The sequence below is a fragment of the Spinacia oleracea genome, chromosome 5 (assembly GCF_020520425.1).
Source record: "Spinacia oleracea cultivar Varoflay chromosome 5, BTI_SOV_V1, whole genome shotgun sequence".
In the NCBI taxonomy this organism is placed as follows: Eukaryota; Viridiplantae; Streptophyta; class Magnoliopsida; order Caryophyllales; family Amaranthaceae; genus Spinacia; species Spinacia oleracea.
This window is the reverse complement of record NC_079491.1, coordinates 116,044,394-116,061,218: the sequence shown is the minus strand read 5'-3', so window position 1 is coordinate 116,061,218 and position 16,825 is coordinate 116,044,394. Positions and strand designations below refer to the sequence as shown.

At 42.2% G+C, this 16,825-nt stretch overlaps 1 protein-coding gene across 1 annotated transcript in view; it reads right to left on the bottom strand.

The window, feature by feature from the left end:
* Positions 1 to 246: 246 nt before the first annotated feature.
* Positions 247 to 16,825, bottom strand: part of LOC130461803 (uncharacterized) — a 29,764-nt gene continuing 13,185 nt past the window's right edge. The window contains exon 2 of the mRNA XM_056830022.1: positions 247 to 477. Coding sequence (XP_056686000.1) covers positions 247 to 477 — 231 coding nt within the window. The remainder of the gene's footprint in view (positions 478 to 16,825) is intronic.

The window sequence follows — 16,825 nt, the reverse complement described above, 5'->3', positions numbered from 1 at the left end:
ATTATTATTATTATTATTATTATTATTAAAGAAGCGATTACACAAAGTTGGATTGGAACCTAGCCACTAATTGGGCTCCGACACCCTTATTCAAAGCAAAACACAAACGATGAAAAAAAAAACGAATGTTAGCAGCAGCCGTGTTACTCTGAGCAACCCGTGAGACCCTAGACATGAACTCGAGGGCATCACTCCCTAGTTCTCCAAAGGTGGAGAAAGCAAAAACGATAAAACCATATCCGTTGCCTATGCATTTCGCTTCATACTTCTTCTTCTTCCTGGCAACAGCATTAGCGACAGCAACCCAGGAGCAAAAGCATCAACTCCTGGCCCGGTGAAGGGAGAGATACCTGTGACATCTAAGCATACATTCTTCCCTTTGTCCCAAGAGTAGACGAGAAGGTCTGCAGGACGGAGATCTCTCCCTTCCTCAGACAGAAATCCCAAAGGCACCTCCTTCTTCACAACAACCCCAGCCTGCGAACAAATATCCCCTAACACATCTCAAACCAAGTTATGGCGGAATTTCAGGCCAACATCATTACCACAATGCACTGCGTGATCCCCGAAACGATCTATGATTTTCGAAGAGCAGCAAGGACAAGAAAAGTCATGAGGGAACATAGGAATCGCAAGGCGATAACACAAAACACACCTGAATTGTCTTGGGTGCATCGTCTGCCCTAACCCCTCAATAGGGAGGGCTCTCAAGAAGTCTAGGGAGTGCGCCGCTCGGTTGCTAATGAGTATAGCCTTTTCTCTGGAACTCGGGTTGTGCTGTCCCATCATCTTCTTCTCTACCATATCAAAGTAAACTGTAGCCAACTTTTTCATAAACGGGGGGGCTGGTACCACACGGCAGAGATCGAGAGGATCAAACTGACACAAATCCCGAAAGCTATTTAAAGCTAAATCACAAGCAAGGCCCAAAACAGAGTCACCACCATGCCCAAGCAGTCTAGTCTGGAGACCATGAGATTGGAGACGCGAGTCAACAAAAGCATATGCGGAAGAATCCTGCGCGGTGTAAACCCCAAAACCACCTGTAGACACCTAATTTGTGTCTCCCCTTTGGGATGATGACGATACCATTATCCTTGTTAGGCGATTAGAGTAACTCCAGGCGGAAATCCCAATTTCTAAGAACACCTCCAAAATCCAAAGTCCAAAATCCAATCCCCGAGATCGTTCCCCTCCCGGAACTCGGTACAAAATACAACTTCCAAAATCCAATTTCAAAATCCAAGTTAAATCTCAATTAGTAGACCATCCCATTAGTCTTACTAGGCCTTTTCCACTCAGAATCATATAAGGCAAGTCAAATTCGGGCGCCGACCCACAAAACCGAGCATGCCGGGCCCCGTCCCGTAAAACCGGAATTCAAAAACCCGAGAAAGGCTTGTTTTTAGACGCAAATTCAAGCCTTAACCTCCAAGCAAACACTACATGCCAAACATCGTACTATTCGTACGAAGGTACACCCATACAAGACAAATCAAGGACGGCATCTTTCCGTCCTTTTTGGCGGCATTCATGCCACCTCAGCAGCGCCCAGCGCTGGCTTGGCGACAGGCGCTGGCGTGCAGGCGTTTTGCACCATTTCCCTCCTATAAATACCCCTCATTTCCATCGAAAAAGGGGAGCACAACACATACAACGTCGTAATTTCGACATTACTCCTCACAATACAAACTTCAAAACTCTTCAAAAACACATACAAAGTTCCAAAATTCAAAAAGCAATTGGGAGCTCGTGCCTAAGCCTAACTAGGTAAATCCGAATCCCATTTCAATCAATCATGCTATTTTGATTTCAAATGATTAGCAAGTTGGTGTTTTTTGCCATAAAAAACACCACTTGCAACAATCATACATGCTTTTTCAAAAATACAAACTTTTTCAAAATACAAAATACAAACTTTCAAGATTCAAGGATGTTCAAAGTTGTTTACATTCATCCCTTTGAACTAGAATCACCTTCAAGTGTGGAGTAATCAAAGATGACACCTTTTAGCATTTAAAGGTTTAGTCTTTTGAGATTCAAGACTCCATTTTTCAATATACAAGTTCAAGTTTTCAAATTTCAAAGATCCCACCATGTTTAGGGTTGTTCATAACTACCTCTCTAAACTAGGATCATTTCAAGTTCAAATTTCAATCATTTCAAGTTCAAGTTTCAATCTTTTCAAGTTCAAACCTTTCAATATTCAAGCTTTCAATTTCAAGTTCAATATGCAAAATCTAGGACATTTGGGTTGAGCAACCTCTCCCAAGTTGAGATTTTTGGCTTTGAATTCGTGTCGGGCGCACTTATTTTTAAGGAGCCGCTTGGCGTTCGAATCTCATGTGCCCAAGTCCAAATTTCAATTATGCACCTTTCAATATCGCAATTTCAATATCGCACTTTCAATATCGCACTTTCAATATCGCACTTTCAATACCGCAATTTCAATTTCGCACTTTCAATTCCGCACCTTTACTTGCCTAGTCCATTTCTAGGCAATGTGGACCTACCCCCTAGTCCTTTTCTAGGGGGTCTTGTATTTACTAATTCCGCACTTTATTTAGTATTGTGATGTTGCTTTATGTGCTTTATCGCTTTCATCACCAACATGCTAAATACAATAAAATACAAAGGTTACATCACGCTTAACGAAGATATTTTTGGACAAACCGGCCTTAGGTTCCTTAAATCAATCTTTAAAGCAAAGTGACCACCGTACGATTAGAAATTCTATTTTGCTCTAAATTTCAAACCCACATAGTCTAATCTTAGGGTTTATTTTCGAAACAATGTTGTGCCAACGTACTTGAATATTTCTAAAGCTCGCCGAATAAGCATTTTCGTTCCCGAGCCCGGATCTCACCCATCCGTTTCAAGGATTCAAGGCCTTATCCAAAAATAGAGTCATTTTGCGGTCTTCCCAAACGGGACCTAAAATAAAGTTTGGTGGCGACTCCTTCGAGGTGCAAAAACAATTCAACGGTTCTCTAAATGACCGACCTTAGGTTGAGAACTTTGCATGTCGCATTCATATTCATGATTAGTGTGACAACGTGCTACTTGTGCATTGTGTGGGAGTCTTTGCACGCGTGAATGGCTAACCTCGAGTTCTAGCTTGCCAAAACCAATTAGCCTCCAACTAGGAAACCAAACCCCTAGGAGCATCATTCAAGCCTCATGCATCTAAATCGCCGATTTTAGGGTCTTTAGGAGTGTCACTCCATTTGATTCAAAACCCTTAAACACGCCTCACGCACAAATGCCAAATTCAAGTTCAATCCAACGACGTCATTATGCCGGATTTTCGAGTCCAAATTCCAAGCTACAAATTCAAAATCAATCCAACGGCGTCATAATGCCGGATTTTCGAGTCCAAATTCCAAGCTACAAATTCAAAATCAATCCAACGGCGTCATAATGCCAGATTTTCAAGTCCAAATTCCAAGCTACAAAATCAAAATTCAATCCAACGGTGTCATAATGCCGGATTTTCGAGTCAAAATTCCAAGTTCCGAGTTCAAAATGCAATCCAACGGCGTCATAATGCCGGATTTTCTATTTTCAAAACCTCAAGTTTCCAAGTCAAGTCCAAATCCAACGGCGTCATAATGCCGGATTTTCTAGTCCAAATTCCGAGTTTCAAGTTCAATCCAAATTTTCTAGTCCAAAACCTCAATTTTCAAGTCCAAATCCAACGGAGCCATAATGCCGGATTTTCTAGTTCAAATTTCGAGTTTCGAGTCAAGACTCAATCCAACGGCGCCATAATGTCGGATTTTCTAGTCAAAACTTCCATTTCCATTTCCAAATCCAGCGGCGTCATAATGCCGGATTTCCTAGTCAAGTTTCAAGGTCAAAACTCAAAACCAACGGCGTCATGCCGGATTCCCTATTTCAAACATTCAAGTCTTCAAGCCTCAAACTCAAGTTGCTAACTCCAATCTCAAAACCTCAAGTTCAAATATCCAAACTCATTGCCGGCACAATGCCGAATTTTCAACTCAAACCTCAAGTTCTATGTTCAACCTTTCGAACCTCAAGTCCTATACTTCAAAATTCCAAGTCCACGGCGACATAAGGCCGGACTTTCAAATTTCCAAATTCAATCCCTCAACTCCACGGCGGCATAATGCCGGAGTTTTCAAAATACAAAGCCTCGTGTTCTACATACAAAGTGCGTCTCTCCCATTTCAAAATTCAAACTTCAAATTAAATTCAAACTTCAAGCTCATCTTCAAGTTACAAAAAAATCCTCGCCTTCCCAATACAAAAGTCAAAATACTTCCATCGGGTTGAAAATCCCCTGAAATAATACAAATTCCAATGGGTTGAAATTCCCTTCAAATACTCCAATTCCAATGGGTTGAAACTCCCCTAAAATATTGACGGGTTGAAATTCCCTTTAAATAATACAAAATCAATCCCTTTCAATTGGGTTGAAATTCCCTTCAAATATTCCAAGTCCAATGGGTTGAAACTCCCCTAAAATATTGACGGGTTGAAATTCCCTCTAAATAATACAAAATCAATCCCTTTCAATCGGGTTGAAATTCCCTTCAAATATTCCAAGTCCAATGGGTCGAAATTCCCTTGAAAATTCAATTTCCTAGTACAAGTCCAATTTCCAAATCCTAGAGCGGGTTGAAATCCCCTTCAAATAAGTCCAATTTCCAATAGATCGAAATACTCTTTTTCGACATTTCAAGTTCTAGTACAAGAGCCAACTTTCACAAAAGAATGAACGCTCCTCTCAAACATTTCCAACGGGTTGCAAATCCCGAATACAAGTACAAAATCAAAATCCCGAATCTTCGGAGTGACACATAGAGTCAAGTCTAGGTCTCATTCATTGCATGCATATCATATCATGTGTCGGGAAGTCCAAGTTCTAAAATTGTCTGGTGTGTCCTAACTAGGAGTCCGAAGATCCTGTGGGTTCGCCGAAGAGGGGAGAGGTTGAAAAGAACTCCAGCAGCCCTAGCCTCCCGCATAGCCGGTGTCGAGCAAGCAGCCAGATCATCTCCTACAAATCAGACTCCCAGCCCCATTCAAGGAACAAACCAAATGTCTGCCTCTGATCAACTCGCTCAGCTCCTAGCGGCTTTCGCCAGCCTCAGTGCCAATGTGGAGAGCATAAGCAACCGATTGGGTGTCGTGGAACAGGGTGAGCCCACTGATGACTTAACCAAGAAGATCGAGAGTCTTGTCAGTAAGGTTACCAATCAAGAGAACTACTTTGACACCTCAATGGAGGAAAACCTCAAGGGGAAGGCTAATCTGCCAGACAAATTCTCCGCCAATGACGTTCCAAAGTTCAAATCAACTGACAATCCCAAGTACTATCTTAAGAACTTCAGAGCTACAATGGCCATCAAGGGGGTCGAACTCGAGCTATACCCAGTGGTATTCCCTATGTCTCTGGAACCTGTCTGCCAGAAGTGATACTATTCACTCAAGGAACATCAAACGAATACCTGGGAAGCGGTTGCTCGAGCATTCATGGAGCAATATCAGCCGAACATTCAGCTGCAAACTACTCTAAGGGAACTAGAAGTTCTCAGGCAAGGGCCTCAGGAAGGCTTTACTAATTACCTCAACCGGTGGAGGGAAATGGCATCCCAAATGGTAACCCGACCCTCTGAGAGAGAGTTAGTCAAGATTTTCATCGCCGGTCTTCTTCCAAAGTACAATTCTCACATGAAGTACCTAGGTCTGGAAAGTTTCAAGAGAACCTACGACATCGGGGTCGACATAGAGGATGACCTAATGAAAGCACCCGCAGCCCCAGCTCCGCAAACTGAAAAATGGAAGGGGAAGAGACTTGAGACAACACACAAAGTTCATGAAGTTAACGCCCTAGAGGGTCCTCAAGGTCCCATAACGAACAACTTCAAAAGCAATGCTAACCAGCGCAACTATCAAGGCAGGCCCCAAAGAGTCTTCACAAACCTCGGGATGTCTTAAAGTGAGGCATTTGATCGGCTGGTCGAAAAACAAGTTATAGCACCCATCGGTCCAACACCCGATCCTCCAGTTGACAAAAGATCCAAGAGTTGGGATCCGAAAGCTCATTGCAAATACCATCAAGGGAAGGGTCATGACATCGAGGACTGCTACAAGCTCAAACACCTGATCCAGAACATGGTCGACAACAAGACTTTACCCTTACCACCCGGGGCTAAGCAAACCCCCTATGTACAAGCCATCTCCTATGACTGCGAAGATGAAGAAGAGGAGTTTCCATGCAATCTGATCTCCACAATATGCAAGCCAGGTTACGAGCTTATGGTTCCAAGCTTTTGCCATCTACTTCCAAGTGCTCAAAATTGGGTGATCCCCGAGCCTAGGGTAACCACCGACATTCAAGAGAACATATGTCCACTCGCCACCGTGAAGGCTTTAGGATTCTCCGAGTACGATCTCATGCTGAGTGCCCAACAAACTGTCAAACTCTAGGGTGTCACATACAAAGTCTTGGGAGTCCTTGAGCTGGTTTTCTCCTTTGACACCTATTACGACAATGCTGAGTTCCTGGTAATCGATGTGCCTACTAACTTCGACCTACTATTCGGAGAACCTTGGTTCGAGGAAATGCTAGATGGCCCTGCCTGCCTCACCCTCAAAGGTTCAAGCTTCCAAGACACTCTCATCAAGCAAAAGCCGGCTGTACCCCAGGAAAAGGATGAGTGCATTCAAGAATACTACCACCGATGGGCAATCTCCGCTCGTACAATTCAGCCTGAGCTACCAGAGGGCAAAATGGTGAGAATGTTTCTCTTAGGGCTCAACACTTCATGCAAGGGCAGCTTCGCCGCATTTCCTTACAGCACATGGAACCAAGTCTGGGATCGAGCCCTGAAAATCTGTGCATGCAATCCCATCTTTGAGGATTATGACGATTACAATGCAGATGTCTGGGAATACCCTAAGAACTATCCTTTCTATTAGTATCTTTGTCCAGGTCCAGAGTCTGTCTTTCAATTTTCGAGTCTAGCAATGAGTCTAAGTGTCTAGAACTAGAGTCTTGCATCAATCAAGTGCCTCTAAAGGCCGAGCTACAAGTCAAAAAAGTCGATGTAATGATTGCTGATTTCAATAACACTTCAATTTCTACTTACTCTTCGAGTCCTAATTCAAAATCAAATCCTAATCCACACAACTTTGCTTCACAAGAAACTGACTTTGAATTTCTAAAAGCTATCAAAAATCATGAAAACAGGACGCCCATAATTAAGGAAACAGAAAAAATCAACCTTTCTAACAACAGTGATTCAAAACTAGTTCAGATTGGTTTAACTCTTTCTCCATCAGAGCGGGACGATCTTATCAAGCTACTTTCAGAGTATGTAGACGTCTTCGCATGGTCCTATCATGATATGCCAGGGGTTGATCCAAGCCTCGGTCAACATACAATTCCCCTTATTCCAGGGTCAAAGCCCATCAAGCAGAAGCTCCGTCACATGAAACCGGATGTTTCCCTCAAAATTCAAGAAGAGGTCTCCAAGCAGTTTGAGGCCGGGTTTATTCGAGAAGAAAATTATCCAGAATGGATCTCAAATGTCGTCCTAGTTCCAAAGAAAGACGGCAAAGTACGAATGTGTGTCGACTACAGGGATCTTAACAGGGCCAGCCCTAAAGACGATTTTCCATTGCCTCACATCGACATCCTGGTCGACAACACCGCAAATCATGCCTTACTCTCTTTTATGGACGGGTACGCAGGCTACAATCAGATTCCCATGGCAGAGGAAGACATGGAGAAAACAACCTTCATCACTCAGTGGGGCACATATTGCTATACAGTTATGCCGTTCGGACTAAAGAACGCAGGAGCAACGTATCAAAGAACAGCAATAGCTATCATGAGCGATATGATTCACTGGGAAATTGAGGTATATGTCGACGACATGATTGTCAAATCCAAAGAACGGCACGAGCATGAAGGAAATAATGCCCTTGGTCCAAGTATGCATTCTATGTTAAGTCTAATAAATGCGGTTCAGTATTAATTAACAAGTTAATAATTCAGTGAGATCAAGTGAGCTGAATGCCTAGCTAGAGGCCGCTTCAGTTCAAGTGGAATTAATGATATTAATCCACAGCTTACTCTTGACTGAACCCGTAGGGTCACACAAATAGTACGTAAACGGATCAAGTATTTAATGGCATTAAATACTCCATCTATGAATATTCGGAACCGACGGATCTTGGTTTCAGTGGGAGCTAAGATCGTCACAGGCAAGAAATGAATACTCCGGAAACGATGATATTGCCGGAAACGGAAATATGGATCGTATCGGAAATATGAATATTATCCAAGTCGTAGATGTTGCCGGAAACGGAAACATGGTACGTATCGGAAAATATTGTTGGAAATGGAAATATTACCAGAATCGGAAATATTGCCGGAAACGGAAATATTGTCAGAATCGGAAATATTACCGGAATCGGAAAATAATTCCGGAAACGGAAATATTAAATATTTGTTCGAAACGGAAATTAATTCCGGAATCGGAAATATTAAATATTGTTCGTATCGGAAATAGATTCCGGAAATGGAAATTTAATCGGAAGCGTATCGTACGAATTAGCATCGGACGAGGCCTGCCGGACGAAGGCCCAGCACGAAGCCAGGCCATCGCCCAGCAAGCACGCACGCCACAGCCCAGCGCGCACAAGGCCGCGCATGCGTGGGCCGCGCTGCGTGGGCTGCTGCTCGCATGCGTGGGCAGCCCTTGTGGCTGCCGTGTGTGTGTGAGTTTGAGCTCATGCGAGATTCCTGAATCTGCAAGAGTCAGTGTATGATTAAATGTCTATTCCTATTGGATAAATTGATTAAGTAGAATTCATGTAGAATTCTAATTCCAATTAATTCGCATCCTACTAGGATTACGATTCCTTTTCCATAACTCTATAAATAAAGGCCTAGGGGTCATAATTTATATACAAGTTTCAAAGTATTCAAAAGTGAGTTTTTTGAGAGAAAATTAAAACCCATCTTGCCCCAAAAGTGCCGAATTTTCTGAGTACCTTAAGGGCGATTCTAGTTGGTCAATCTTAAGGCGGATCCGGACGTGCTGTGGACTTTCTACGGAGGGACGACACTTGGAGTCCTAAAAGACTTGTTCTTGTTCGGTTCGGGCGCAGCTAGGGAAGGCACGCAACAAAGAGTATGCATCTAAACTATGCTAAATGATTATGTGTAAATAATATGTTTTCTGGGTTAATGGTTGTTTCCGCATGATTTATGTAAGTGTCATATGTATCATAACCTAACAGAGCATACCTCAGTACTTCGAAAGTTTTTCAACAGGCTCAGACAATACAACATGAGGCTCAATCCTTAAAAGTGCGCATTCGGGGTAACGTCAGGCAAGTTACTCGGATATGTTATCAGCTCTCGAGGCATAAAGGCTGATCCTTCAAAAATCAAGGCAATTCTCGAGATGCAACCACCAACGAATGAAAAGGAAATTCGGGGTTTTGTCGGCAGGCTACAATATATCAGCAGGTTCATTTCAAGACTCACAATGATCTAAAACTCCGAAAAAGCGAGCCCATGGTGTAGGATGACGATTGTCAGCATGCATTCGAAACAATCAAAAGCTACCTTTCCAACCCACCAGTACTAAAACCCGCAATGCCAGGGATTCCCCTCAGGCTTTACCTCACAACAACAGATTCAGCAGTGGGGGCTATGCTTGCTCAAGAAATTGAAGGCAAGGAGAACGCCGTAAACTACATAAGCAAAAAGCTGATCGAGTACGAGACCAAATACACTCAGCTCGAGAAACTCAGCATTGCCTTGGTTTGGGCCACAAAGAAACTACGGCACTACATGCTCTCCCATACAATACATGTGATCAGCAAAGCCGATCCTCTCAAATATCTATTCGAGAAACCAGCACTCAACGGACGTTTGTCCAGATGGTTGGTCATGCTAGCAGAATCCGACCTCAAATACATTCCACAGATGCAATGAGCAAGGGCGTAGTGCACGAGCGCAAGGCAGCAGCCTTGCCTTGTGTCGTGTGCCACGAGCAATGAACGGATGGGCATGGGCGAGGGGCGAGCCAAGGCAGTCGCGTGTGGGCAGCAAGCGAGCTGCGCCACAGCGCGCGCTGCCTCGCACAACAGCGCGCAACCTCGTGCGCAGCGAGCGCAAGCTCGCGTGCCACGAGCGCTGCGCACAGCATCACTCGCGCGCACAGCGCGCGACGTCGCCCGCCCAGCGAGCGATGTCGCGCACCAGCGAGCGATGGCTCGCGCGCGCGCAGCGAGCGATCTCGCGCGCCAGCGAGCGATGGCTCGCGCGCACCAGCGAGCGATGCAGCGCCCCAGCGAGCGATGGCTCGCGCGCACCAGCGAGCGATCTCGCGCACCAGCGAGCGCGGTAACGCGCGCGCGCTGCGAGCGATAGCTCGCGTGCGGTGGGCGCTGTGCGGAGGCTTGCGTATGGGACAGCAGCAGCTATGCAACGAGCGCATGGGCTGCGCGCACATGGCCAGCAATGGCTGTGTGCGTACAGCCCATGGGCGTGCAACGCATAGGATGTTTGCGTTTCGATTAGATCGTTTTTGAATGTTTAATTTGAAAATTTCAGTTCACGTAATTTTAATTGATTTTAAAATTAATAATTTGAATTAATTTCTTGGATTTTAATTTTGAATATTATAATTATAATAAATGGCATTTATTCTAATTATTTTACTAAAATTAAAATCATAAATTAATTTAAATGTGACTGAAATTAAAATTAAATTTTTGGATTCAATTATAAATTTATATGAGCTTTAAATTTTAATTAAATTTGTATGTTTCCGGTTAGACTAGAAATACAATTTTATGTTTAAAATTAGTAAAGCATATGAATTTATTGGTTTGAGTGGGAGTGCTTTTAGTCATAAACTCTTGATTAGGTCTACAAATCCTTAAGGTTAAAACAACTCGATTAGAATTAATAAGGACTGAATAATTGGTAGATTATTGGTGACCTTGATTAATTGCTGCAAATGTTTACGTGATGCATAATGTGTTTTAACTAACCAGCTATGTGGGCCATTCATGATAATGAATGGGTGAATGGTATATATTGTATATGTACTGTTTTGCAGGTTATGAAGTGACTAGTATGGCCCAAATAGGATAGAAAATATGGTCTGCGTACCATTAATTTGAATGTAATTGGTCTAAAGCACCAAAGTTATTTTTCAATTCAAATATGGTCTGCGTACCATCAAATAGTTGTAATTAGTTATAACTTATCCTATTTGAAGAAAATGGTGCCTCCCACGGAGATTTTCAAGACGGACTTTGAAATCAAAGCTTCAAGATGAAGTCGGGCCATACTAGATCACAAATATCTTATGCATGTTTTAAGTTATTTATTGCTTTAAATATGTCTTAAAATGCATGAGATCAAAAGCTTGATTATGTTGCATGATTAAGGATTTTAGTTCACTTAAAATCTAACCAACATAGTAAGAGCCTTAAGTTCCAAACTTAAAAATTGAGTTAAAAGGTGCCATGCCAAAATATACACTTGCTTGGATATCCTTTACATCAATCTAGTAATAGTTTTCGCTCAGCGAGGTGTTACTTATTGGTCCTAAAGGGGCAAGGTACACAAATAATTGTGAGTACATGTTAGTTTTGGTGAAACTCAACGATATAAGTAAGGAGTCCTTTTATGTCGTGGCAAATTCGATAGGTTTACCTAATAAGTTCTTAGACGTACCTATCAACCAAGAATAGTTTCTAGACTATTAGCAAAAGGCTTTTGCTTACCTAAGATGTTCTAGGATTAAGTCGACAAACTGTGCTTAGTTCTTCAATGATTTTAGGATCTTGGAATCATTTTATTCACACCTGCCGGAACACATAACTTGAATAAAATGCTTAATAAACATTGAATTATGCATGAATGCTAGAATTTAAGTTTATTAAGAGAAACTGTGAATGGTTATTTATTTGTTTATTCTTTTCAATTGTAGTTTTTAATATGGCAAACAACAATTCATTCAACATTCGATCAATTCTCGAAAAGGAGAAGTTGAACGGGAAAAACTTCCTTGACTGGCAAAGGAACTTGCAAATAGTTCTTATGCAGGAAGAAAAGGAGTATGTCCTAGATGAGGCGATGCCCGAAGCTCCAGGCGACGGGATCACTCAGGCAGCCCTCAATCGTTGGATTGATGCCAACAAGGATGTGAAATGTCTAATGCTCGCCACCATGAGTGCGGATCTGCAGAAAACGTTCATCAACTCAGATGCTTTCACAATCATCAGTGAGTTGAAGAACATGTTCCAAGATCTGGCTCGAGTCGAAAGATTCGAGACTCATAGGCAAATTCTTGAGACCAAGCTTAAGAGAGGCGAGCCCGTAAGTCCACATGTTCTCAAAATGATTGGACTCATTGAGAATATGAGTCGGCTGGATCAGCAATTTTCTCAGGAAATGGCTATAGACACCATCCTCCATTCTCTTCATAGCGGGTATGATCAGTTCAAACTGAACTACAGTATGAATAGTCTGGACAAAACGCTCACTGAGCTTCACGGTATGCTGAAGACCGCTGAAAAGACGCTCAAAAGTGATAAGCAGGATGTGCTTATGGTGCGTGGGGGCAAGTTCAAGAAATCTGGAAAGAAGAGGAATGCTAAGAAAGGTGGCAACAAGGCCAGCCCAACTAAGCATACTGGCGCCAAATCTGCAAAGAGGAAGGTCAGTCAACCCACTTCTGAATCCGAATGCTTCTACTGCAAGAAGAAGGGGCATTGGAAGAGAGATTGCTTGAAGCTAAAGGAAGATCAGAAGAACGGAACAGTCGTTCCATCTTCAGGTATTTTCGTTATAGACTGTATACTTGCTAATTCAACTTCTTGGGTATTAGATACAGGTTGTGGCTCACACTTATGTTCCAATCCACAGGGACTAAGAAGAAGTAGAAAGTTAAGCAAGGGAGAAGTCGACCTACGAGTGGGAAATGGAGCACGGATTGCTGCATTAGCCGTAGGAACTTACTATTTATCGTTGCCCTCCGGGCTAGTTTTGGAACTGGAAGAATGTTTCCATGTTCCAAGTCTTACTAAAAACATCATTTCAGTTTCCTGCTTAGATGCTAAGGGATTTTCCTTTATAATAAAAGACAATAGTTGTTCGTTTTATTTTAAAGAGATGTTTTATGGATCTGCTAGATTAGTCAATGGACTTTATTTATTAGATCACGACAAACAAGTATATAACATAAATACCAAAAAGGCCAAAAAGGATGATTCAGATCTCACCTATCTGTGGCATTGTCGATTAGGCCATATAAACTTGAAACGCTTAGAAAGACTTCAAAGGGAAGGAATTCTAGAACCATTTGACTTAGAGGATTATGGTAAATGCGAATCATGTTTACTTGGCAAAATGACAAAGCAACCTTTCTCTAAAGTTGGAGAAAGAGCAAATGAACTATTGGGTTTAATCCATACAGATGTATGTGGACCAATGAGTACAAATGCTAGAGGTGGTTTCAGCTACTTTATCACTTTCACTGATGACTTCAGTAGGTATGGTTATGTCTACCTAATGAAGCATAAGTCTGAATCCTTTGACAAATTCAAGGAATTTCAGAGTGAAGTAGAGAATCAATTAGGCAAGAAGATCAAGGCACTGCGGTCTGATAGAGGCGGTGAATATCTGAGCTATGAATTTGATGACCATCTGAAAGAATGTGGAATTCTATCAGAATTGACTCCTCCTGGAACACCACAATGGAACGGTGTGTCAGAACGGAGGAACAGAACCTTGCTAGACATGGTCAGGTCAATGATGGGTCAGGCCGAACTTCCATTAGAATTTTGGGGACATGCACTAAATACAGCTGCACTCACTATAAATAGAGCTCCGTCTAAAGCTGTCGAAAAGACTCCATACGAATTATGGTTTGGAAAGCCTCCAAATGTGTCTTTTCTTAAGATTTGGGGATGTGAAGTATACGTCAAACGATTAATTTCAGACAAACTTCATCCAAAATCTGACAAATGTATCCTTGTGGGCTATCCAAAGGAAACAAAGGGGTATTACTTCTACAATACATCTGAGAACAAAGTGTTTGTTGCTCGAGATGGTGTCTTTTTGGAGAAGGATCACATTTCCAAAATGACAAGTGGGAGAAAAGTAGACCTCGAAGAAATTCGAGTCGAACAACAAACTCTAGAGAATGCTCAAGATGACATTCAGGATGAAACTCAGAGATCTTTAGAAGAATCTGGTGAGAATCATGGTCAATCTAGAAATGTTACCCCGCGTAGATCGCAAAGATATAGATCTCAACCGGAAAGGTACTTAGGTATTTTGACGAACGAGAGCTATGACGTTCTATTACTTGAAAGTGATGAACCTGCGACTTACAAGCAAGCTATGACGAGCCCTAGCTCCAAGCAGTGGCAAGAAGCCATGCAATCTGAATTAGACTCCATGTCTGAAAACCAAGTATGGGATTTGGTCGATTTGCCAGATGGCTACCAAGCCATTGGAAGCAAATGGGTTTTCAAACTGAAAAAGGACAAGGATGGGAAACTTGAAGTTTTCAAAGCTAGATTGGTTGCGAAAGGTTACAGGCAAGTCCACGGTGTGGATTACGATGAAACCTTTTCACCAGTTGCAATGCTAAAGTCTATTCGAATAATATTAGCAATCGCTGCATATTACGATTACGAAATATGGCAGATGGATGTCAAAACTGCTTTCTTAAACGGCGTTTTAACAGAAACTGTGTTTATGACACAGCCTGAAGGTTTTGAGGATCCAAAGAATGCTAAAAAGGTATGCAAGCTAAAGAAGTCAATCTACGGATTGAAGCAGGCATCCAGGAGCTGGAATATACGTTTTGATGAAGCAGTCAGTGACTTTGGTTTCATCAAGAACGCGGACGAATCTTGTGTATACAAGAAGGTCAGTGGGAGCAAAATTGCTTTCCTAGTATTATATGTCGACGACATATTGCTTATCGGAAATGACATTCCTATGTTGAACTCTGTCAAGATTTGGCTTGGGAAATGTTTTTCGATGAAGGATCTAGGAGAAGCACAGTACATATTGGGCATCAAGATTTACAGAGATAGATCTAAAAAGATGATTGGACTTAGTCAAAGCACTTATATCAATAAGGTGCTTGATAGGTTCAAGATGGCGGACTCCAAGCGAGGCTACCTACCCATGTCTCATGGAATGACTCTAAGCAAGACTCAGTGCCCAAAAACACTTGATGAGCGTAGACGAATGAATGGGATTCCATATGCATCATTGATTGGTTCAATAATGTATGCTATGATATGTACACGCCCGGATGTTGCGTACGCACTCAGTGCTACGAGCAGATACCAGTCAGACCCAGGAGAGGCGCATTGGACTGCTGCCAAGAATATTCTGAAGTACCTGAAAAGGCACAAAGATGACTTCCTGGTCTATGGTGGAGATGATGAATTAATTGTTAAAGGCTATACGGACGCAAGTTTCCAAACCGACAAAGATGATTTCAGATCACAGTCTGGGTTTGTCTTCTGCCTCAACGGAGGAGCAGTAAGCTGGAAAAGTGCTAAGCAAAGCACCATTGCGGATTCTACAACTGAAGCGGAGTACATTGCTGCACATGAAGCAGCAAAGGAAGCTATATGGCTAAGGAAGTTCATAGGAGAACTTGGTGTAGTCCCCTCCATTAAAGGACCAATAGCCCTGTATTGTGATAATAACGGAGCTATTGCACAGGCAAAAGAGCCTAGACACCACCAGAGAGTCAAGCATGTACTTCGTAGATTTCACCTTCTACGAGAGTTCGTTGAAAGAAAAGAAGTCGAGATAAGCAAAATTGGAACTGATGACAACATATCAGATCCATTAACTAAACCTCTGCCGCAAGCGAAGCACAACTCGCACACTGCAGCTATGGGAATCAAGCATATTGGAGAATGGCTTTGATGTCTCTGTTTAATGTTTTAAAGTTTTAGAGTTTAAATCTTTGTAAAACATTATTGGTTAATCATTCACAATAAATGAAAGGAATTCATTTTTCCATTTAATTTGTGGTTTATTAAATGATGAGTCCCTTCAACTTGACGATATATTCAAGATAGACTGTCAGGACCAGTCCTGTGACTAAGAAATGTCTATCAAGTGAACTTGAATGTCAAAGGTTGAAAATGGTCCCTAGTCGGAGTTTTCTATAAAATTGGACGCATAGAAAACGTTAGACGATTAGAATGCAAGATGACTAGTAGTTCTGTTTCTTGAACTATGTGGACATGGCAATGTCATAATCATTTGCATAGATACTTACTTTGGGAAGACTAGTATCGGACAAGACCTATGAAACTTTACTGTAAGAGATGAAAGTCTGTCATAAGTAAATTTCATTAAATTATTAGACACTAAATCCTCAATACCTGAGTGATTTGAGATTACTTGTTTGAGAACTGGTTGCTTTGACGTTGACCAACCGTCGCACCGTAAAAGGAGGCTATAAAGGCAACGCTCAGGTGATCACCTATCAAACGAAGTCTAATCTCAAGATCGCAAGATTGGGATTGTCCTCCCATAAATCGGGATGAGATGCTTAAAAGTTGTACAAGGCCACTCGGAGAGCTAGAAACTGTGAAATGCATGGCCGTGCTCGGATGAATCATAGGCTATGATTATCTGTTTATTTGATCAGTTGAACTCTGAAACCGAGGAACACCTCTGGACATAATAAGGATGACAACTCTTACCTTATGTTCAAGAGCAAGCATCGAGCGACAAAGGAATTAGGAAATGCACACTTGTCCCTAAGGACAA